The sequence below is a fragment of the Meles meles genome, chromosome 6, assembly GCF_922984935.1.
Source record: "Meles meles chromosome 6, mMelMel3.1 paternal haplotype, whole genome shotgun sequence".
In the NCBI taxonomy this organism is placed as follows: Eukaryota; Metazoa; Chordata; class Mammalia; order Carnivora; family Mustelidae; genus Meles; species Meles meles.
In genome coordinates this window covers 112560160-112582918 of record NC_060071.1, presented here as the reverse complement: position 1 = coordinate 112582918, position 22759 = coordinate 112560160, and the positions used below count along the sequence as shown (strand labels likewise).

General features: G+C 47.3%; 1 protein-coding gene across 1 annotated transcript in view; it reads right to left on the bottom strand.

Moving 5' to 3' along the window:
* PRKCH (protein kinase C eta) overlaps positions 1 to 22759 on the bottom strand; it is a 225349-nt gene that overhangs the window by 72814 nt on the left and 129776 nt on the right. Inside the window, exons 8-9 of the mRNA XM_046009945.1 lie at positions 19500 to 19643; positions 19143 to 19316 (exon numbers count right to left, since the gene is read on the bottom strand). Coding sequence (XP_045865901.1) covers positions 19143 to 19316; positions 19500 to 19643 — 318 coding nt within the window. The remainder of the gene's footprint in view (positions 1 to 19142; positions 19317 to 19499; positions 19644 to 22759) is intronic.

Genomic DNA, 22759 nt, shown 5'->3' with positions numbered 1-22759 from the left:
ACCCAGTCCACAGGCCCAGAGTCCTGCTGAGATGGACGGTCCCTCCCCTGTTGGTCTCTACCGTAATTAGAGCCCCAGTGTCTGGGCTCAAACAGGTGGCAGCTCGGAAAAGACTCCAGTGAGCGTTGGACACTCCACATTCGCTAAAACAGAATCTGCTACAAAAACCAGTCAGTCCGCCTAATGTTCCTGCTATGGAATGAACTCCAGCAACCTGAGGGAAATCTTTCCTATTTCACGAGCACCCCTCACAAAGCAGAGACATGCATGTGACATTCTAACAGGAGGCATGAGACGACCGCCCACCTACAACTCCACACTCGGTCTGCGCTATTGACCAGCGAGTCTCCCTGATTCCCTGACGAACGCTAAGTGACGCTTCACAAACTCAACTGAGAAGCAAGGAGAGGAAGCATGAGCTGGGACCCCTGAGTTGAGGGAGGCATTGCGTAATGGACAAAGGTTGCCTGCGAGTTACTTCTGGGGCAGGAAAGGGGTTCCAGATCCCAGCCGAGGCAGAGGTTACGAAGACAGCGGTTTCTGTGTTTAAGCCTGTGTAGCTGGGCATTCCAGCTTTTCTGAAGTCCGGTTTCCTAGAAACTGAGTCTGGAGACCTGCATAGCTCTCCCTGAGGCCTCTGGCTCCTCTAGGGCACATTCTGCCCTGACCTGCAGGGTAAGAAACTCAAGGTCCCCGAGACTGGTTTAACCATAGTTCTAAAGCCAAGAGGCCAGCCCTTTGTCTGTCCTGTGCTCCTCCTCTGCTTACTATTCAACCAGACGTGATTGCGAGTCATTAACACGAGTGAGGGACACCTGGGGCTCCTGGGGGAATAAGAGCAACTCAGAAATCCCTTTGTCCCAGCCTTGGTGTGGATTCCAGGAGGCCGAGGAGCCACCAATGCCTGGTTAATAATAGAATTCCTGCCCCAGTGCATTAACCCGCCGCAGCCTGGGCCGAGTCTGTCCTGGCTCTCAGCTCAGACCTGCTACTCCAGGTCCAAGGGGATAAAAATATCCCCTGAACTGATAGTGGCTCTCAGCACAAGCAGGGTGCATGCCCGAAAGCCCCTCGGTGAGACTGTTCTTTAAGAATTAAAGCTGATGAGCAACGGCACAGAGGGAAGTTTGAGACAAAAGGTGTGTGTCACTGAAAGTGACACACCAAGATGGTACCTGTGACAGGTGATGTCACCTAGGGAGGGTGACTGCAGAGGAACAGGGTCGCTGTGGTGGGCACCTTTGGAGGTGTCTGTTCAGCTCACTAATCGGTCTCTCGGAGAACGGCCTGGTGTGGTCACGTGGGGAGACGCAGGACATCCCGCAAACATGCTGGCCACTCCCTTCCCGGTCTCTTTCCCAGAAAATTGGAATTGAGACAGAGAGGTTTTAATTTAGGCTGTGTGGAGTGCAGGAAGTGAGGAAACATGAATTAGGAAGCTGAGGTTATCTTTGTGGTGAGACCATGTGAAAGTTCTTGGTAAAACAGAGTCCTGAAAGCAATGGTGGGAGGAACGGATGGACGGATGCACGGATGAAAAAATGAAGCAGAAACTATGGTGAGGTGAAGACAAGAGCTGAGGTAGCGTGAGGGAGCCAAGAAGCTCCCCGAGTTCCTCCTGCCTTTCCAGTTTCAGATCTCTGAAGAGAGCTGGGTGATTCTGGCCTCTGGCTTCCACGAGACACCACGCCCTATATCTCTGCATCTCTATTTTCACTTCTCCCTTTTTGGCATGACCTCGGCTAAGTTGTTTTCTGTTACTTGCTACCGGGAGAATTTTAACGGAAACACACACAAATTCTTAAGGGGCAAGTTTCCTTATTTGTAAGTCTGGGATAACCACACCTGTACCTGCAGTGATGGTGTGAGGATTAAACTAGAAGCAAAGTGTCTTGTAAGAGCCAGGCCCAGAAGAGTCTCCATAGACAAGTTTTGTTATTACTCCATCATGCAAAGGTGCTAAAGTTTATTCTAGGAGGCCTTGTGCCCAGTGCTCCAGTCGCTGGTGTCACTGGGATGAAGCCCGGCATGGTGGTGTCGTGGGGTACTTTGCCTCGGGAGCCAGGACACTGGAGATGCAAAAGCGGTTCTTGCTGTGTTGTATTTATTCTTTCTCTCTCTCTTTCTCGAAATGCCTATCTGTAATTTGGGGATAATAAGATGACTGAACTCCCAGGTCTGGGAGGATGACATGACTTAAGCTAAGAGTTTCTAACAGTGTCAGGCACACAGCGAGGATTCAATAAGCGTAAGCCAAGAGCATCCCCCACCCATGGCTGCCACCTCCACTCTGGCTTCGGCCACCATGGCTGGCTCCTCCTTGGGCTCAAACCGCGCCCCCCCCCCCCGCCAGGGGAGCTGCAGCATCCTAGGCAGTGAACCGTTGGCAGGGACACAGCAATGGGGTCTTGCACAGGGACTCTCAGGCCAACAAGGAGGCAGGAATGAAACGGCAGCTGAAACTGCACCTGTGGGTACGAGGCAGGCATCTGGAGAGCTGGAGGAGTCAGGGGGATGCCTATGCCCATGCAGGGGTGCAGGGCATTTCCTGGCACAGTCATGGCCTTGAGCTTTGAAGGAGGACCTTTCTTTCTGGGAAATGACTACGAGCAAGGTGTTACCAAACTGGATTTGATAGCCAAAACATCAAGCAAGGGTTTAGGTTCCAGCAAGCATTCTCATTTTCTAATATCAGATGATAATATTCTCTATTTTAAGAGCTTTATATTCATAACTGTTATTATGGCAAAGCAAACGAACTAACACATTATAGTGAGACATCTCGTAGTAGCTCTTTTTCCTTTCCATAAAATTGATTCACTCTAATCGACAGATTAATTAAGATTTTTCTCTTTACAGCAAGACTCCCCAGTCCCTACATGTAATCCACAGATAATAATCTCAGTTGAAGACGTATTACAGTGACAACGTAGATAACCTTTTGGAAATAATTTAAAGAACAGAAACAACATTTAAGCTTAATGACTAATTTAATGATTGCTTTAAGGGGATGTTTAAGCTAGGAGCCTCACCTAGACTTACCTACCCAAGTCCTAAGAATTGGTTTTGAATTATTTCTAAATGAGTAACATCAATCCTCTATTGAAAGCTACAGAGTGCCACTGACTGGCTGTGAGCAAGGAGAAGGAAATCTCCGGTAAAAGACAGCATTATGTTGAATTTCTCATAAGTGCTCCTTGCTTTATGATTTTTCTCCAACAAAGTAATCCACGGGGTGAATAGGGAGTTCAGATCAACAGGAAACCGTTACTGACGTCAAAGAGGTCACAGTGGAAAAGCACCCTCATGAGGAAATCTGATTGCACCATGCCTGAGCTGGAAACAACTTAAATTTAACCACATTAATAATGATTACAAAGGCTACAAGGAAGAAACAAGGAGAGGGAATCTAATAGCTTCATTTTTTTTTTTCTTTCTTTGACTTAACCATCTGTGTAGCCCAGAAGACAATAGCCACTAATCCAATCACTCAGCCACCCCTCTCTTGTCCCCGGGCAGGATACATCCTCTCTGAGATCAGAGACTAGTCTTTGGGAAGGTAAAATATGTCTCCGATGGAACAAGCCCTTAAGAACCTGCCTTTCAGAGCTGGAGGGACACACAGCTCTTTCCAAAGACCAAGTGCTTTCCCAAAAACGGGATGCACTGGCCATCTCTTGTAATGAAACGTGACAAGGCTCACCGACATCTACACCAGACTAGGCTACGGGAGGCAATCTAACTTGCCGTTCAACACACGGTGAGGCATCCGAGCCAGAAGATCCTTAAAGCATAAATAAGTAAGCAGTCAACATACGACTGGAGATAGAGCAATGGCGGGGCTTAAGTCCCCCCATTCCTGGCAAAGTCACCTCTGGTCCACACACATCTCATCCAGTCTCACTGGGCTGAGCTGCCTTTGTGCACTTGGTCTTCTTTTCTAGAAAGAGCCTGAAGTCTTTGGAGGCAGAGCCCAGCCCTAAAGATGTATCTCTAATACCACCAAGCTTAGTGCCTGGACCTGGGGAACTAACAGGACAGGAGGCCGTTTCTGTTTGTTAATACACTGTAAACTAGAACATTAGAAAAGCTGGCACAAATTGCCAAGATTGGTTCTATCCATCCATTTTGTGTGAGTCAAGGGCAAAGAAGTCAAGTACCTTACCCATAGCTGAAATAGTTTGTGGGATACTTTAAGACGACAAGGTCTGCTCGACACGTCACTTCATTTCCCTTGATTTACAAAACTTTGGCTTTTCTGTTTTTACAAGGAATTGTGTGTGCAGAGTTCAGATGCAGTAATAAAGTATACAAGAAAAACTGAGGGAAAAATAAGTAAAATGAAAATAAATCACCTTTAATCCTGACACCCAGAGAAACAAGGAGAAACAAAACGGTCTGTGGCCCGTAGGTCCAAGGAACTGGAGATTTCAGGGAAAATAAGAAATTTTGGGGTGCCTGGGTGGTTCAGTGGGTTAGGCTGCTGCCTTCAGCTCAGGTCTTGATCCCAGGGTCCTGGGATCCAGTCCCGCATCGGGCTCTCTGCTCAGCAGGGATACTGCTTCCCCTTCTCTCTCTGCCTGCCTCTCTGCCTACTTGTGATCTCTCTCTGTCAAATAAATAAATAAAATCTTAAAAAAAGAGAGAGAGAGATTTACACGGAAGTTTTTTTTTTTTTTTAAAGATTTTTTATTTATTTGACAGACAGAGATCACAAGTAGGCAGAGAGGCAGGCAGAGAGAGAGAGGAGGAAGCAGGCTGTCTGCAGAGCAGAGAGCCCGATGCGGGGCTCGATCCCAGAACCCTGGGATCATGACCTGAGCCGAAGGCAAAGGCTTTAACCCACTGAGCCACCCAGGCGCCCCTACACGGAAGTTTTTAACTAGAATTTACTTACCCTTACATCCTATTTATACTCAGCACTCTTTAAAGAGAAAAAACGAAAATGCAAAACCCATCCTTCTTTCTTCAGTAACATTACATAATATTGCCTGATGTTCTCTGTCACTAAACTGTGATTTTTTTTTAACAGCTGCATACTATTCCTGGTGCCATTTCTATGGAGTCCTACAATTAGCTGGATTGTCGCTTAAGTTAATGGAACTAAGAGGATATGGTATGACTAGTCTACTTACTATACTATGATAAAGATAATTTTTATTGGCCTGGAGACCTGCAATGGACTCTTTCCAAATGAGCATGGTGTTTTAATTCTGAATTAAACATGTGAATCTAAATTCCGAACTTCGTAAATTCGCAAGGAAGATATCTTAGGTTATTATTAACTTTCTCAAAAAGGTCTGATCACTTAAAAACATGAGCAATAGGGTTCCTCTAAATCATTATTTCACATGGTACAATTCTCTGTGTCAAGATTTTGATTTAAGCACCAAATAGAATGTCTATTAAAGAAATTTATGGGTTTACTTTGTACAGGGCTATAGGAGAAAAAGTAAAAATTCCACTTATTTATTTAGATTATTTTTCGTGAAAGAAGTTCCTAAACTTTGCAACCTCTTAAAGAAGGCAAGATTTCATCTCTTCCTATGATCTGCAGACAACTGAGACAGGTCCGCCTCACAAGAGGAGATTCTGGGTTATAATTGTCTAAATAAACATTTTGCCCAGCTAGAGAAGTAGCAGATCTGGCCAAGAATATGGTCTGTCTGCCTTGAGAGGATTCCTGGGAATCTACTGGCCAAGAGTCTGTTCCTTCCTCTGCTCTGCGGTATTGAGGCACCTGCTGAATTTCCATTTGGACTTCATTCCCCAGGCTATTTTGAGTTTGGATCTCCCAGCACAGCGACAATATGTTCTCCTCCAGCCCTTTAGCTCGAGAATGAGATGTGTTCAAGCCAACGACACCATTCCTCCCCCCAGTCCGTTTCCAACCTTTCTGCACTGTGGGCCAAATACTGATCTCCACCATCCCTGGAGGAAGAAAGATGCAAACCTCACCTGCAGGCAGGCTGACCAAAGTAAAAGAGACATAGTCTGATAAGATGAGGGCAAAGCAATTACAAATAGATTAAGGCTTAGCCAGGGGAGAGGATATTGTGTTAACCCTGTAGAGAAGCTTCCGCTGGCGAGGTGGACTTCGGATGGGCCCTTTAAACCCTGAGGACGAGAGCAGAGACAGAGACAGCAGCACCAACAATCTCATCCCAGACCCAACTGGTGAACTGGACACTTGATTCCTCCACCCATAAAACCACTTCCTTCTGATTCTTCTGTCTGACTCTCTGCCATCCTTTCCCACTCTTGTTAGAATTCCTTTCTCAGTCATCCTCTCCTCTCCATCTATGAACACCTAATGAAATATTTTAACTTACACTTTCAACTATACCCAGAGGACACTGAGGACACGAAATCCAGTCTCCCATCTGAACCACAATTATGAGCAATAAGCATCTTACCACCGGGTTTCCTGCTAAGTGAATTCATCATATTCGGTTCCCCCAGGGTCCCTTCCTACCACTCTCCTACCCTAACGAGTCTTAATCCATTCCCTCTCCTTAGTGTTTCCTTGACTGCACTCCTGTGACCACTGCTTCAGAGCAGGCACATCTGACAGGCCAGAGTTTCAATGTCCTAACCAGGTCTGCGATCCCCTGGTTTCCTCCTTCTTCGATGGCCACCAGAGAGCGCCTCCTAAAATGTACATCTCATTTGCTCTCTGGCTTAAAACCCTCGCCAGCGGCCTTCACCTCCATGACTGAGGCTAAGCTCCGAAGCAAAGGATGTCAGACTCATTAGGACTTTGCTTCTCCACTCCCCACACTTCCTCTCTGGTAATCCTGCTGCATCAAGTTTTCTGGGGTGTCCTGGGCACGTCACACATTCTAAGCCTCTGTGCCTTTGCACCGCTCGTACCTCTGTCTGGGAGGCCCATTGCCTTTCCTCCTCTCGCCGCCCCCGCCCCCAGGGCTGCAGGGCGCATACTCATCCTCCAAACACAGCTCAGACAGCCCCTCCTGTCTCAGAGCCTTTTCATGCTCTGTAAGGGCCAACTGATGATCTTCTTCTATCACACGGTTATGGGGATGGTATGTGTATTGAAGATGATCCCTGATTGCAAGCAACCAGAGGGTAGGTCCATACTTTGTTTTTCCATGGGTCTTAGGTCCCTGGCACAAGGTGTGTGTTAAGGAAGCATTTACTGAATTGAATGAAACATGCACATTAGATATAATTTTAGCATTCAACAGAGGAACGGCCAATGTATCTAGTGGCCGGGGTCTACCTTCCATATTTAGGGAGTACTCAGCCCAGACGACAGCATCTAAGGTCTCTTGTGACTTTAAGTGGAAATAGCGTATCCATGTATGGGAAACAAACAAAAGAGAATGGCAAGTGAGCTTCCCCCAAAGCACACTTGTATTGCTACCAGCACATTTTTCTAGGCTGGTTGAGAAATGTTTCTTAAAGTTTTGATTATCTCTGTAGAATCCAGTCACATGCATCGCACAGGGGATGGGAATCTGACTCACAGAGAGGCTGGCACCTCTCTTGGTTCGGGTGGAGGCGATTTTCATAAAAAGTGACTGATTCCACACCTTGATGGCAGAACAGAGGCACAGTCATTGAATGTGGCAACAAGAGAAGCTGCACTCTTTCAATCCCGGGCTTTCAAACACGAACCTTTACAGACACAGGCTTGCTGAGCTAATCCTTGGCTCCCCAGCCGCCCCAGGCTCTGATACGCGGTCTTATCAGGAGGCTTTGCTGTTCAGAGCTGCTGGCACAATGCCAGGCCTGGCTCATGCCCAACAGACACCCTGTGCTTCCCTGGCCTCCTCCCAGCCTGGGGCCAAGCCTGAGCAATGTCACCCAGGCAGCCACTGAGAACAGGTACAAGTTCCCAAACAGGAACTTTGCTGGTCTACAAACTCATATACATATTTATACACACACACATACACACACACACACACACACACACAGAGTATTGCTTATAATTTTGTAAGCAAGGCTTGACACACTTGGCTCTGGCCGCCTGTAAAAAGTCAAGTGATCTTCTAGTCCACGTAACATCTTAGATTTTGACAGACCGCCTGCCATTCATATGTGGCAGTGGTTTTCAACCAAGCAGATCCTCCTCCTCCTGGGGGACATTTGGTAAAGTCTGGAGACATTTCTGTTTATTATGAGGAGGGAGGCACTACCCACAGGCCGTGTGTGGAGGCCAGGGGTGCCCCTGAGCTGACAGTGCATAGAACAGCCCCCCCCCCCCGCCTTGAAAAGGATTATCCTGCCCCAAGTGGTAAGAGTGGGTACATGATATTACATGACGCAAATAAGTGACTTTTTTTTTTTTAACTGGAGAGGTTGAAAATTCACCCGGCATTCTCTTGTTCAAACTATCTGACCTGTTGGTAAAAATCAAAGTAGTGGGAATAAAGTTCTGAGCCAGGTGGAAGGAAACTTCCTGCTTTCAGATCTGTTTTGAAGCCCAAGTACAAAGGGACAGATCGAGTTAAGGAGCAGTCCTTGAGTTCCTAGGCTTCCAGAAGAGAAACTGTGACCCATCTCTAGGCCAACACTGTCCAATCTGTCCTGACCTTGCTGGTTATATCTAACATACCATGATCTGCTTTTCACCCACTCACTGGTTGACAGACCCTGATTTAGATGGTCTGGGTTGCTGTGGACACAGGCTAGTCCCCACCTCACAAGCTGATCACAGTTCAGGGTTCCCTGGGAGTGAGGAGGTGATGGAAAGCATAAGGAAGTAGATGAAGGAGATTCCCATAGTCCACGGCCCAGGAAGGGAACAGCACTTATCCGGCAGAGGGGAGGAATTTTGCTGGACCGACTTCCCTCCTTTGTTTTGGTTGGGAATTATATATTACATCATTTTAAGGTTTAAAATCTCATACACCGTGAGAATGGAATTAAGAGATTCCGGGAAAAGTTCCAAGGCTCCCTTCATAACAGCGAAGCAATAAATCATTACCGGCCATCCTAAAGGCGTGGGCAGGAGCGAGCTGGAGGCAGAGCAGGCTCTTCCACGGTACAAACGAAGTACAAGCTGGATGCCTCGCACAGAAAGGAAACAGGAACTCCCTGGGTGGCCCGAAGGGAAGACACAGGCATGCCAAAGCCCTCCAGCAGGGAGGGGAGGGTATTTTGGTGAGACCCAGCCAAGGTATCAGCTGACAACAGAAGGCAGGAAGAGGAACCCTGCCCCAGAGCAGAGTCAGTCTTGATGCCACGGGGTTAAGTGGGAGCTGGTGTCTTGGTAACCTCGCACGGGGACTGTCTGTGAAGAGACCAGTTCATTCCGCGGGCCGAGGATGATGGGACCGCGGCCATGGAGAGCAAGGAAGCAGCCTGGGCAGTGGTCCCCCTAGTGCACCTCCAGCTCTGGGCCCCCAAGCCCTTGAGTGCACAGGACCCAAGGCCAACCAGCAGCAGTGCTGACACCTCTCCCCCCAGTCCTCGTCACCAGGTCACCAGGTCCTCAATTCACGACGCCCACGTAAAAATAGGGGTGTGCTTCCAATGCAAATACAGCTTCCAGACAAGAGCCCCGGATCGATCGGGCTGTTGTAAATCATGCTATAATCAACACGGGGGCTTGTGTATTTTTCTGAATTCATGTTTTCATTTCTTTGGGTAAATGCCCAAGAGTGCACCTGATGGATCATATGGCATTTCTGCTTGGAATGTTTTGGGAAACTTCCATACTGTTTTCCACGGTGGCTGTGCCAATTTTCATTCCCACCAGCAGCGGCCCCTGCCTTTGCAGCGGGCAGAGCGTACTGTTTGGACTTGCCGAATCCCTCTGTTGTACACCTGAGACTAATGAAGCGAGTGGTGGGCCAGTTAGACTCAAAAAAGACAAGCCTCAAAAAAGACAAGTCTCTTCGAAACACATGGCTGCTCTGAGCCATCCCTGTATGCAAATCCCAGAACGGTCTGCACCAACCCACCAAGGGCAGATACCAGCTGATGGAGCCTTATCAAGGGCTGGTTCAGGCCCACAGACTCCATGGGAGAACGACAGCTCCACAAGGGTGTCCCTACCCAGTATGGTTCCCTGCTGTTCCCCCTGGGGCTTCTAGAAGAGCCTCAAACCTAGGAGGCACTCGGTGCCCATGTGCTAAATGAATAAATACCACCTGGCCTCGCCTTCCAGTGGTGACTCCATAGATGGCCAGGTGGGCTGAGAGCACACCGAAAGGTGAGGCTGATGGGTCGCAAGAGGCCCTGGGGACGTAGTTCCTGGGCTGAGAAAAGATGGCCACAGTTGGGCTCTCACCAAGGAAGTAATGACAGAGAACTCAAGGGTTTCAAACCTAGAATATATTACCATCTAGGGTTCCCACCCAGAACAGTCAGGTTTTGACACTGCACAATTCTGTCCTCAGGGTGGGGTGAACCCCCTCCAGCCATTCACAGGTGTAGTTGGAGGCCCTGAATATCCCTGTCAGTCCTGGCCCGAGTCAACGCACCCGCCCAGGGAAACACCTGCCGGCTGCCGCCTGGTGTTGGTTAAAGCTCAGATGCTGGCTGCTTAGCCTTGTAGGCCGTCCGGTTATGTGTATGAGGAGAGACTGGCACCCGGGTAAGATTTCCCCCAGAGCTCAGTGCCCATTTTCAACTGCCGTTCCTTCTGTAGTCTAATGACCGTGTTGACTCCACACACTCTACTGTATCCTTCTGTTCCATGTGTGTTAATCCTCTCTTCCCAGCCAGACAGGATTAAAGGGCCTGCTTCTCTTGCTAGCACTCAGAGCGATCGTGAACCGACAGACTGTTCACTGAACTATTTGGTGAAAGGCCTGTCACCTTCTCCTCCTTGGAGCCAACTCTGGCCCTCCAAGCCTCGTGCTCCACACAGGGCCCTGCTGAGGCCGAGGCAGCTATAGTCTGGCAGGCTCCCTGTCTCGTCCATCAGGGAAAACCAGAACAAAGCACTTACCACCACAAAGCTTCGACAGTCCTCGGGAAGCATGGGGCCAGTTCTGACTGGAGCAAGTCTTGGATACATCCAGGGAAATGATACACGATCCAGGCACCACCTTACCAAACACAGCGGCGGCAGATCTCCGCGATCCCCAGATCATCGATGTGGACAACGGCCAGTGACAAGGCCACTGACAACTGAACAAGCCCAAATAAAAAATCACAGCAACTCTTTCAAACCCCTCGGTCACACCATGTCTCCAGGCCATCGTGCCCAAACAGGGAAAGCCCAACGGACAGCACAAACTCCGCCTTCTCCTATTCCCATTCATTTACGTGGCCCTGGGTAGCCACAGAAAGTTCTGTGTCCCAAGAAGACAGAAGCAAAGGTCCCCCGTGACCGCCCCCCCCCCCCCCAGAAATCCAGAGCCTGGAGATGGTCTGTGTGCATTCCGTCCCCAGATGGAACACTACTAATAAGTTGGGAACATGCCCAAATGGGAAACACCATGTTCTGGCTCATTTTCTATTTTGATCTGAGCCAAAGGCAAACCATAACCAATGACCCATAAGCAGACAGAATAGTATTTGTGGCAGGCACTGCTCAGGGAAAGGAGGAAACCTAGTTCTAAACAGATAAGAGGGAAATATCCTTAGGTATTTCACAAAAAGCTGCAAAACTGGACATTGTGAAAAGCCGTCCTGCCTAATGACACTATTCTTGGCACACGTTCAGGGAGAAGACATTTCTACGGGAGGTATTTTAGTAATGGCATAGATTATGAAGCTAATGACCTGGTTAAGAATCCGTGGTCTGACTCTCACTTGCTGTGTGATCTGGGACAAGTTATTTAACCTCTCTCGACCTCTCAGTGTCCAGATCTCTAAATGAAAACAACAGTATTCTGTACCACCCTGATTGGTCATTGCACAGATGTTCCCGAAATGCCAGCATGCACAGCAGCATAGGCACCGGTAACGCGGAGAACACATACTAAGGTCTCAACCAAGAGTGGGTGCCATTCCTCTTCACCCATTGCTTCTTCCAAGCAGATACCCCTCAGGCTCTAAGAATCCACCAGCTCTCCAAAGGCAAGAACCTCTTCAGACCCTGGTCCTTTCTAGCTTTTTGGGATGCACTTTGTCCTCTCCTCACTTAACCACCATCATGGGGTCTCTCCCTTAGTCCAGAATGTCACGGTAACTCAGAGCACCGCGGGTCGCGCCCCTCCAGGGCCCAGCGTGCCATCTCATTCTCTAAACTGGTCTCTGGCAGCAGCTCAGCAGACAGACAGGCTGGCGACCACGGCCAACTACCCACTCAACACTCAGGAAAGGGAAAGAGAGCTGGAGGGACATGGAACAGGTCAGGGCTAGGCAGGGCTGGCGGGGGACTTTGGGGGGCTGTGCAGGGCTGCAGAGGGCTGGGAGTTGCAGGGGGCTTGCGGGGGGTAGGCTGCACAGGGCTGTGGGGAGCTATGCAAGGCTGGCAGGGGGCTGGGGGAATAGCGGGCAGCAGGGGGCTAGGGGCAGTGGAGAAGGCTGCAGCCTCCCACCCACCACCCGTGTGAAGCTAATGCAGGGTCACTCTCTGAACCCCTAGGTCCGTGAGTGAAAAACAAGGATTCCGGCGGAGGAGCGTATATGGGTAAAAAAAGTCAATTACAAGACCTTCCTAAAAACAAGGGGCTGTGACTTAAGCCAGAAGTAGAACTCAGACACTGGAGGGGGCAGTGGACCCGCCCGCCTGACAAAATTCTGAAAGATTCATTCCAGAGCCACAGGACTCGCTATCTCATCTCTGTCTCAGACACACTCGCAGGCACGCACACACTCCTTTGCAAACACTCCCTATAACAACAAAGGAGGAAACACGGAGAGAGTAATACCCCCGCATTCTCATGTTGCCAGGTGATTTTCAGAACGTATTGCACGACTTCAATATACTGAAATGGCCGTGTAGCAGTCGTGTAAGCGGTCGGCGTTTAGCATACAGATTACTGGACACCTTCACCCGGGGAAGTAGGTCTTCTGCTTTGTCGACCAACATTGGAGGAGTGGCTTTCTCTGGAAGGCCGTTGTCCCTGCCAGCACTCAGGGTGCACTGCTTCGTGGACAAGCCCTGGAGGCTGATGCCCTGAGGACCACTGACCACCCCCAGCAGCCACACAGGCATCCTGAGGAAAGCCGGACAGGTAGAGGACGGGTGGCGGTAGAAATCCAGAGCACTGGGCTTTTGTCCCTGTCAAGGAAGGGAGTGTGTGTTTGTGGCCCACTTGAATGCAGGAGATTGCAAACACTAACCCCGCGGGAGCGTTCCCCACAAGGGAGGCTCCGCATGGCTTGTCTCTCTGACCTGGGCCTGTGTCCTGCAGATGACAGGCAGCCCTTGGGCACCAGGCACAGAGTGTCTTAAAATGGAAATTTTTGCTTCAGTAAACTGGGTCTCTGAACAAAGACGGAGGCAACTGACCAGTATTTACTTTGCCACTCCCCCTCCTGCTACTGCCCCGTCTTTGTTCTTCTGTCCCTCCACACTCAGCTGAGGCTCCAGGAGGAGAGCCGGTGGACAGCCCCCAGGGGGCTGGGAGCTGGGGGTGAGGAGGCCTGGATTCCAGGCTGCAAATGCCAGCAGGCTCAGCGGCTGACTCCAGAGTCACTGATGAAGATGAAAAGGCTGTGAAGTGAATTTCACCTAGATGAGCAGGGAAGGCAACGTTCACTAGGCCTGCACCGGAACAGGGACCCTCCCTTCCTCCACCCTGCCTTAGCAAGGGCTCACTCCTCCCCACCCCCACTGGTAAAGAAATAGAGTCTCAAGACCAAAATCAGCAAATAGAACAAAGAGAAAACATCTTTCGTGCCACTGCTTTAGAGCCATCCCTGGCAGTTTACTTGGCATAATTTCCTTCCAGGCTTTTCTTGGAGGAGCTAGGTTTGCCAGTGCACCATCTTGGACAGAACCTGACATGGATACATGCCACTAACCTTCTTAATTCTGTCTTATTTCCTGGGCTCTAATTTCCTGGTTCCACCATTTACTGTATCAAATTTTAAGCAAGTGACTTAACTCCTCCATACTTTATCGCTTGCCAAAATGAAGATAATAATTGCACCTGTCCTACAGGGCTGTTGTAAAAAGTGGAACCAGCAAATAATACACGTTAGATGCTTATGACAGTGTCCAACACTGTCTCATCTTGCCACGTAGTATTCATTATTTGCTTTACTGGCTGAAAATCTCCACCCAATAATGTATTATTTAAGTCAACTTCCTACTGAAGTTGTTCCCAAAATTTTCCTATTATAAATAGTGCACTGAAAATTAAACATCTTTATGTATATACATATATATACATATACCGTATAACATCTCATTTTTTTGGCTAGCTTCAGAAATAAAATCAACAGATCTCAGAGTATGAACACTTTTATGAGTCTTGATCCAGATTATCAAACTATTCACAAACTATAAGGATTTATAATGCTATCACAAATGTATGAGGATGGCAATTTAATTACATATTTGCAAGTAATATGCACTATCATGAAAGAATTGGAGGCAACAATTTACAAGCTCATAATCCTAAAAAGCAAGCTTGATAAATTATGTACTAATTTGAAATTTTTTTTTTTTTTTTTTTTTTTTTTTTTGCCAAGCATAGGAGTGGCTCTAAGATTTCAGCTTTGGGGATATTTACTATACCCTCCGTATGGGGTCTGTGCTGGCCCTGGGAAGCCCCAGGACGTTTTTCTTTGGTGTAAAGAAGGAGGCAGTCATCACAGCAGTGAGTCTTACCTCTGAACAGTGCTGCCCGTGTACAGAGCATTTCTGCATTCTCTCCTTTGGTCCTCACTACGATCCTGCTTTCATTTAAACTATGAGAACTTTAAAGCTCAAAAGAATTTTAAGGTAGGCTCGAGCTACTCCAAGGAAAACAAAGCTGGAAGAACTCAGGTCTTCTACGTCCAAGGGCAATGCTGCTTCCATAGCAGCAGGATGGAGGGGAGCTGAGGCAGGGAGGAGATGCTGACGCAGAGGACGAATCAGGGACAATGTACACTGATGTGTCAGGGCACAGAGCCGGCTCCAGGGTCAGCCTGCCCTGGAGATGAACCTTGTCCCCTCTACTCACAGTCCAAGTGACCCTCTGCAAGTTACCCACTCCCAGTCTCTGGGCCCCAGAGACACTCATTCCATGGGGCAGGACGTAAGAGGAATAACAGTTCTCCAAGGGTTTTTATAATGAGATGATACTTTGCAGATAGCTGGGTGTGACCCTAATACCTCACCTCTGCTGGCTTCTAAATGCTGAGCTTAACAGTTCAGCATAACTCACGGATTAGCGTCTCATTTTAGAGGCCACAGCCAGCCAAACTGAGTGGTTACAAAGTAATGGATCTGCAGGGCTTCCTTGCAGTAGTTAGCATTTTCTGTTCCATCTAGTTAGCTTTGCAACAGCAAATGGGAACAGTCCCTGGGGATTTCTGACAGATGGACAGATGCACAGCAAATAAATGCCATGTATATTACAGAGTCTGATACCTTGCAAGGGGGAGAGAGTGTGAACTACAGCAAAATGAAAATTGTGTCTCTCTAGCTCAGCAGGAGAAAAAGTCACTTGATTCTTTAGGTTGGTTCCCCTCTACTTTATCATCTAGACTTAAGACAGGGGGAAATTCCTTTCACCCTTTGCTTTGGAGACATCTACTGCAAAACAGAAGCTGTAACTCCCAATGTCAGTTCCTAGCGCTGGTGGAGAAATAAAATCACCTTGCAGTAACGACCGCCACCTTGTGGCCATACATGAAACTAACGCTAGGGAAAAGACCCTACCAGTGCTTAAGGCCCGCTGAACACTGCGGAAATTCCGTGTTGCCACCAATAATTTGTTATATTGTATAATTTATATTTTTCTAGAAAATTATGCACTGTTTATGCTAGTTTAATTGGGCTCTCAATCTGTTCCAGCTTTATTCTTGTTCTACTCTGCCATAACACAATCTGGGTTGAGACCTCAGTCTGTTTCATGGAAGCACGGGGATTTCCTTTTGCAATATGAAGTTGTGTGAGACACTTCCTTATCTGTTCATTAGATATCTTGAAACAACAGCCACTACATGACCAGACTAAATTCACTAATGGCCTGTCAACTGTCTTATTCAAAGGCCAGTAAAAATCAACTAACTTAATGTCATAGAAAACTATCCACTCTTTGACTCAGGCCCTGGACAGATGATTCGAGGGTAACCGTGTCCGATTCATGGTATGAGCCGGAGGCTCAAGCTGGCAAATGTAGGCAGACAACTGGTAATCAATGAATGGTACCATCCTTCCTGACAAGAGTGTTTTCAAGCCTGAGCTGTCACCCTATTCCCTTCCAAGGTAACAGCTGGATGAGAGAGATGAGGACAGGGAAGGGCTTTTTGTAGGCAAAGCACAGAGCACGGGAAATCGAATTTCAAGGATTCTCCAGGAAGTAGGAGGAGGAGCACAAGGAAAGCTCCAGAAGAGCCCTGGACCTCAGACATGGGCAGCCCAGAATCAGACAAGGCAACAGGGGCCGGCTGTGTGGGCTCCAGAGCCTTTGGAATGAACCACAGACCAGGAGGTAGGAGGGTGTGGCTCTCTGGAGTCCAGACTACAGGGGAAGAAGGAAGCAGTACAGGGGCAGCCGGGACCCGTGTAGCTGTTGGCTGATGCCCCCAGCTCCTTCTAAAATGCTCGGACGGCATGGGAGTGGGTGCCTCCAGGACGCCCTCACCTCTCCCAGCTCCCAGCCTTCCCCAGCCCACCCCTTCTCCAGGCCACACGTGGTCCTTCACAGCACAGATTTGAACATAGGTGACGCTCAAACATCTATGAACGCTCAGTCTCGCTCAGTCAGAGAAAAGCCAATGAGAATATCGAAGAAACCATCGGTTTCAAACTCTTGGGTCATCAACATGACAGAGTGCATGGCAGGATGGGATGATGGAGGCAAGAGGCCTCCCACAGCTGGGAGAGAAGAGTCAAGACTCTGCAGTCAGACCACCTGGGGTCCAAACCTCTGTCTCTTGGAAGTTAAAGTCTTTAGGCCTCAGTCTCCTTATCTGGAAAATGGGAGTGGTGCTAACCTTACTTCACAGGGCTACTCAAAGGATTTAATGAGACAATGCTCATAGACACTTAGAACGGTGCCTGGCATACAGGTGACAAAATGTGAGCCATCTTTCACTGCTTTGGGGAAGGAGGCTGATGGGACTCAGTCCCAGTTTTCAATGTACACACCACTGGCCAAGTGATACCACTTCTAGTTGTGTGTCTTAGACAAATAATAGAACAGTATGTAAAGACAAAAATACAAGGGGACTCAATGCAACATTGACTGGAAGACTAGGTACAACCTATAATAGGAAACAAGTTAAATAAATTGTGTCAGGGTCTTTTTAAAAATTTTAAACTTTTTAAATGTGGCAGCTAGATATGTACAAATAATGACACAATCTCCAAGATCTATTGTTACATTTAAAGACTAAGGTATACATTACATTAAAAGACAAAGTATGCTACCATTTGTGTTTAAATAAAAAAAATGCATATATGTGTTGTGGGTGTATGCTTTCATGTGAAAAAAGCCCTTTGAAAGGCAACACGTGCAATTAGTAATAATTGTTCCTTTCAGAGAAAGGATATGAATATTACCCACTGCAGAAAGTTAGCTTTTTTAATAGTTAAAAAATACAATCTGATATGTCATTCCTTTGCTTAAATCTCTTCCTTTTGCTCTCAGGTCTAAACTCTAAGGTCCTTAACAGAGCTTACAAGGCCCTTCCCTGTCCGACCTAGGTCACCTCTGCCCCAGCCATTCTCTCCACGCACCCCCCAGAGGCCCCACACTTAAAGTGCGCTAAGCAGTGTTCACACCTCTCGCTTTCACTAACCACTACACCTGTGCAGGTGCCGTTCCCTAGGTGGCGTGTTCACCTCCATTCTCTCTGCCTCATCATTCTAATTTGCCCTTCTGGTACGAGCTCAGCTGTTGTCTTCCCTAGACAGGCACTGTAGGATCCCTGGTACAGCGGGGATGTCCCTATTCTGCTCCCACCACACCTTCCATGGCCCAGATGGTAGTAGAGACAAAGAGCGCGTCCCAGGTTCTCTTTGTCAAAATGCCTTTTGATTGGAAGAAGGTTCTGAAATATCTGCGGCAGACCTCTGGGGACCTTCTCGGGAGCCTCTTTCCTTTCTGTTGAGGACAGAAGCCAACTTCTAAGCCCAATGCTAGAGAGAGCAGAATGCCCTGCCCCAGGAGATGAGTCAAGGGTGGTGGGAGCCAGTCAGGGTAAACCTACTTATCTTGCCCGGATACTTGCGCTTCCCGAATCCTTTCCACCTAAGGGTAAGCAGGTGGCTCAAGTCTAGAAAGATTTCTTCTCTCTTTGATAAAAGGAGAGAGGTCCACAAGGCCCTTGGGCTTCTGTGCTTGTGCTTCCTCCTTCGGATGCCATCACACAAGGTGTGATGTTGAGGACTGTGGCAAATTACTTGAGACCCCATGGGGAAGAGATGCCCCATGTCACCGAACTACGAACCGAACCTTAACGTTGTCACTGCCAGACTTCAAGGAAGAAGGGTTGTACTAATGAGCTAAACTCATCCTTTCCATTTATCACGTAAAGGCCTCAGTGGGGTATTCTGTAAACTGCAGCAGAAAGGATTCCTCATCGCACACTGTGATCAAGTAGACAAACTTGAATCCCAGGATCAGTTCCCAGAAATCATACAAAGCGTCCAAGATGGAGGCAAGGGGGCCAATGCCTTGAGCCTTGACAAATTAAGTTTCTCTCTCTGAACCTACCCTGATCTGAACTTTTGTGCCAAGGTCATAACTAGCTCAGCATTTAGGGATAGAGCCAAGGTCAAAGTCACCAGGATAAGCAGCCCATGACATTTACTCTGTTCTTAGATTTCCATAACCTTCACTCTGCTACAGAAGACTTATGTTCGAAGACCTTTTCAACCTTCAAGATGATCCTTCTCTAGGACACCATGACAGTAAGCAGTTAGTTCATGGATTTCAACTTTCTCCCAGAGGCCATCAGAAGTTACTGGTACCTCCATTCAGCCCTACAATGAGAGTTCATCCCTCAAAAGTCTGATGCACTTCTTTATGAAATCTTTAACATCTTATTGTCTCATCTCTTTAAGAAAGGAGGCTACTTAGGTGGTGAATGTGAGTCCTACTTACAGGGGTTTGAAAGCAGCAGAACAACTGTGTGAGGAAGGGGTGATTGCGAGCCAAGGACAGGATCCTTTTTTCCGTCATTGTGCATTCCACGTCATCATCCTGCAAGATCACATCCTTCTTCAGCACCTTCACGGCATAGAGGTCTCCTGTTTCTTTTATTCTTGCAAGCATCACCTGTGGCAAAGCAGGAAAAGGGAGCACAGGCGTGAGAAGTCTTGAGATTCTTAGGATGTGGGAATACATGGGGCAGAATGGGCCCGGCAGCTGGGCAAGTCTGAGCATGAATACGTATACAAACAAATAACATACGTGTAGCATGCTAACTTTAACCCAGATGCCTCAGAAGCCAAGACTCACCTTCCCGAAGCTCCCCTTCCCCAACACGCGGATGAACTCAAAGTTGTCGATACCAAGTCGGCTGGAAGAATTAACCCCGATTCCATTTCCTTCTTTGGTGTTTTCCCTGCCCTGTCGTCTTAGAGTTGACCTGGAAACGAGTTTCTGCAAAGGAGAGTAGGAAAACAGGGAGTCAGAGGTCACAGCATGGGCTCGAAGCATTTATGGATGGAGAAGACCTTATCTGCTGCCTTAACTCTCAACACAACAGATGGGGAAAGGTCCATTCAGCTTGACGGGATCAAGTTCTGCCATTTAACACTACCTTAGTTCCAGCTCCTGATCTGTGCTTACTATATTTGGGAAAGAATCGTTTTAAAATATATCTAAGCCATCGAGAGTTTCAGTTTGAACTCAAGACGGCAGTGTATAAAACAAACGCCTTAGTCTGGTCCCTCCAGTGGCTTGGAGGTTTGCCCCAGGATGGTCAGATTCAAGAGCGCCACCTGGTGTCCATGTCATTCAAAGAGCGGTTTTTACGTTTGCTCAAAGGATCTATACTAGGATGTCAATGAAGCAATATTCATTACACAGCATTTTAAATTATATAAGAGAAATAAAAATTAATATAAAAACTAGAATAGTGAACAAATGTATGAAGGATGAAATGAAATGCCTCTTATCAGGACCCCCTCAAAAAATAAAAAATAAAAGCAATTACACATACACACGTACCTACCTCTACACTTGATTAATTTTAAAAAATATAATAAAATTATGATTTCATAATGGACATTTTTATTTAATACTTTGTAATGTGTATTTTCCATAGCCTTCAAGAACATGAGTTTTCAGGGCTGTCCTGTATTCTGTTTTATGGATGGATATATCCCAGTTTATTCATTGATTCCCCTGCTTATTGGAAACAGGTGAGCTCCCATCTTTTGCCAGTTTCAATAACAGTATCATGAACATCCTTGCAGGTGAATCTTCAAAGCAGGGTGATTAACAGTCTAGGCTCTCAAGCAAGCTGCCTGGGTTCAAGTCACAGCTCAGTAACCTAATCCTGTAACTTTGGGCAAGTTACTAACCCATCGTCTCTGGGCCTCAGTTTCTTCTAACAAAGAGAATGGTGCAGCACCTGCCACACAAAATATTATGAGGAATGAAAGAAAGCACATAGAGCACTCAGATCCGTGCCTGGCAGGTTCAATACACATGACTGAGCTGCTGTCATTATCATCATGATCATGAGCATCCTCTATTTTCTTATGATAACTTTCTGGAAATGCAATCTTTGGAGCCAAAAATGTCAATCTTCAAGACTCTTGATACACAGTCAACTCGCCCTCTGGAAAGGCTGATGACCAGCACAACCAGAGCTCCTTCCTGTCTCACCATACTGAACCGGAAATATGGGTGGCCTCCCCCATGGATAACCCCGTCTCACTGATCCACGTCAAGCCACAGTGAGGGAGCTCCCTAAGGGCAAGATGACTTGCAGAGGTCCACCTTGGAACATGTAAGACAAGCTACCTTGTCTTTGGATCTAGACAACAGATCTAAAGTCTAACGCTCTGAAGCTTTGCCCTAGTTAGCTGAGAAACTCCAGCTTATCTGGAACAACTAAGTAAAGTTTTCAAAGAACAACAACTGTGCAATTGCGCGAAGCTATAAGGCTTTGACTTACTCAACCCAATAAAACAGTGATTACAGATATAAAATGGATCATCTTTAAAAATCCCATTGTTTTTAGTAGTTTCTCCCCCTAGATCTCCGATCGTAAATATTTCAAAGATAGAAAAACTTTACTAGCCTGAATCTCACTTCCTCCACTTAAGTATTTCCCCTGCTTGGGCTAGAAAACTCTAAGCCAGTATTTCTCAAAAAAAATTTTTTTAACCCATTCTTCTCTTTGGATAGACTTAAGAATTCTGTTTCATGTTGTGCTGTCCAGTGACAGGTAATTTTGGCTTTTCCACTTTTAAATATAACATTAAGGATCCTTGGTTCAAGTGACAAATGACAAGTGGCATTCCCCATTCTACAACTTGTGCCACATGGCCTATCTTATTCCCATGACATTTTAGAAGCACTGGTGCAGGCCAAAATCCTTAATCTGTGCCATTTGGAACAGCCATTCCACACATTAGAATCCCCCTCCTGGGGGGCGCCTGGGTGGCTCAGTGGTTTAAGCCTCGGCCTTCAGCTCAGGTCATGATCTCGGGGTCCTGGGATCGAGCCCCACATCGGGCTCTCTGCTTGGTGGGGAGCCTGTTTCTCCCTCTCTCTCTGCCTGCCTCTCTGCCTACTTGTGACCTCTCTCTCTCTGTCAAATAAAATAAAATAATAAAAAGAAAAAAGAAATCCCCCTCCTGGTGTTGGTAACCTGCCTGTCTGTCCATGGTATAGACATTACACTTTGCTGATGCTTCCTTGAAATAAAGGAATACAATTTCAGTTCAAGTCCCTAATTGACCAGTAATAAGGAAAATGGGGTGGTGAGTACAGACATATTCTGAATAACCAAGAACTTGACAGTGATTGTGCTTCGCCTCTTAAGAACTCAAAGATATTTAACAGGGAAGTCTAGAATTTTCCTAAACCGGATATAAAGCTACAGCTTTCACACACCACGACAGGGGCCACGGCTCTTTCCCAGCGCTCTGTAGTCTCCAGTCAGGAAGGCAGCAAGAGGACACAGGCCTGGGAAGTGGTGGAGGCTCTAAGGGTCAACAGCGAGTGGAGGTCACTCGGGGAGGCTGTGAGACAAAACATGCCCAAAGCAACGGACAACTCCACCCACTCCCAGGAGTCTAGAGGAAGGAACTCCTGTTTGTCGCTGAACTTGAGAGATAAATGCACAATCCACAAACAAAAGCTGGAGAACGGGTGAGACTCCAGAGCTGGGGAGAATCTCAGAGATCAAGCTCAACCCCTTTGGAGAGGAGGAAGCTGAGGCCTGTAGCTGCCGGTCAACTCTCCTGCTGGAGCCCCGGCAAAGAGGGTAACCCAAGGCCCTGGACTCAGAGCTTCACCACACCACACTGACAGGAAGCTAATTAAAAAAAAAAAAAAATCCTCCTTCTTCTTCCTGCTATATCTGCATGCTTGTGATTTCTTGTCACATCATTGTATAAAGAACCTTTTTTGTGGAACAAAATGCTCTTTAAAAATACAATAAATCTGTTTATTGTGTTTGCTGAGATTAGGAACTTGGATTATGCCGCATGCGCTCACTCGGACTCACCACATCTGAACAACTTCTAAATTACAATACG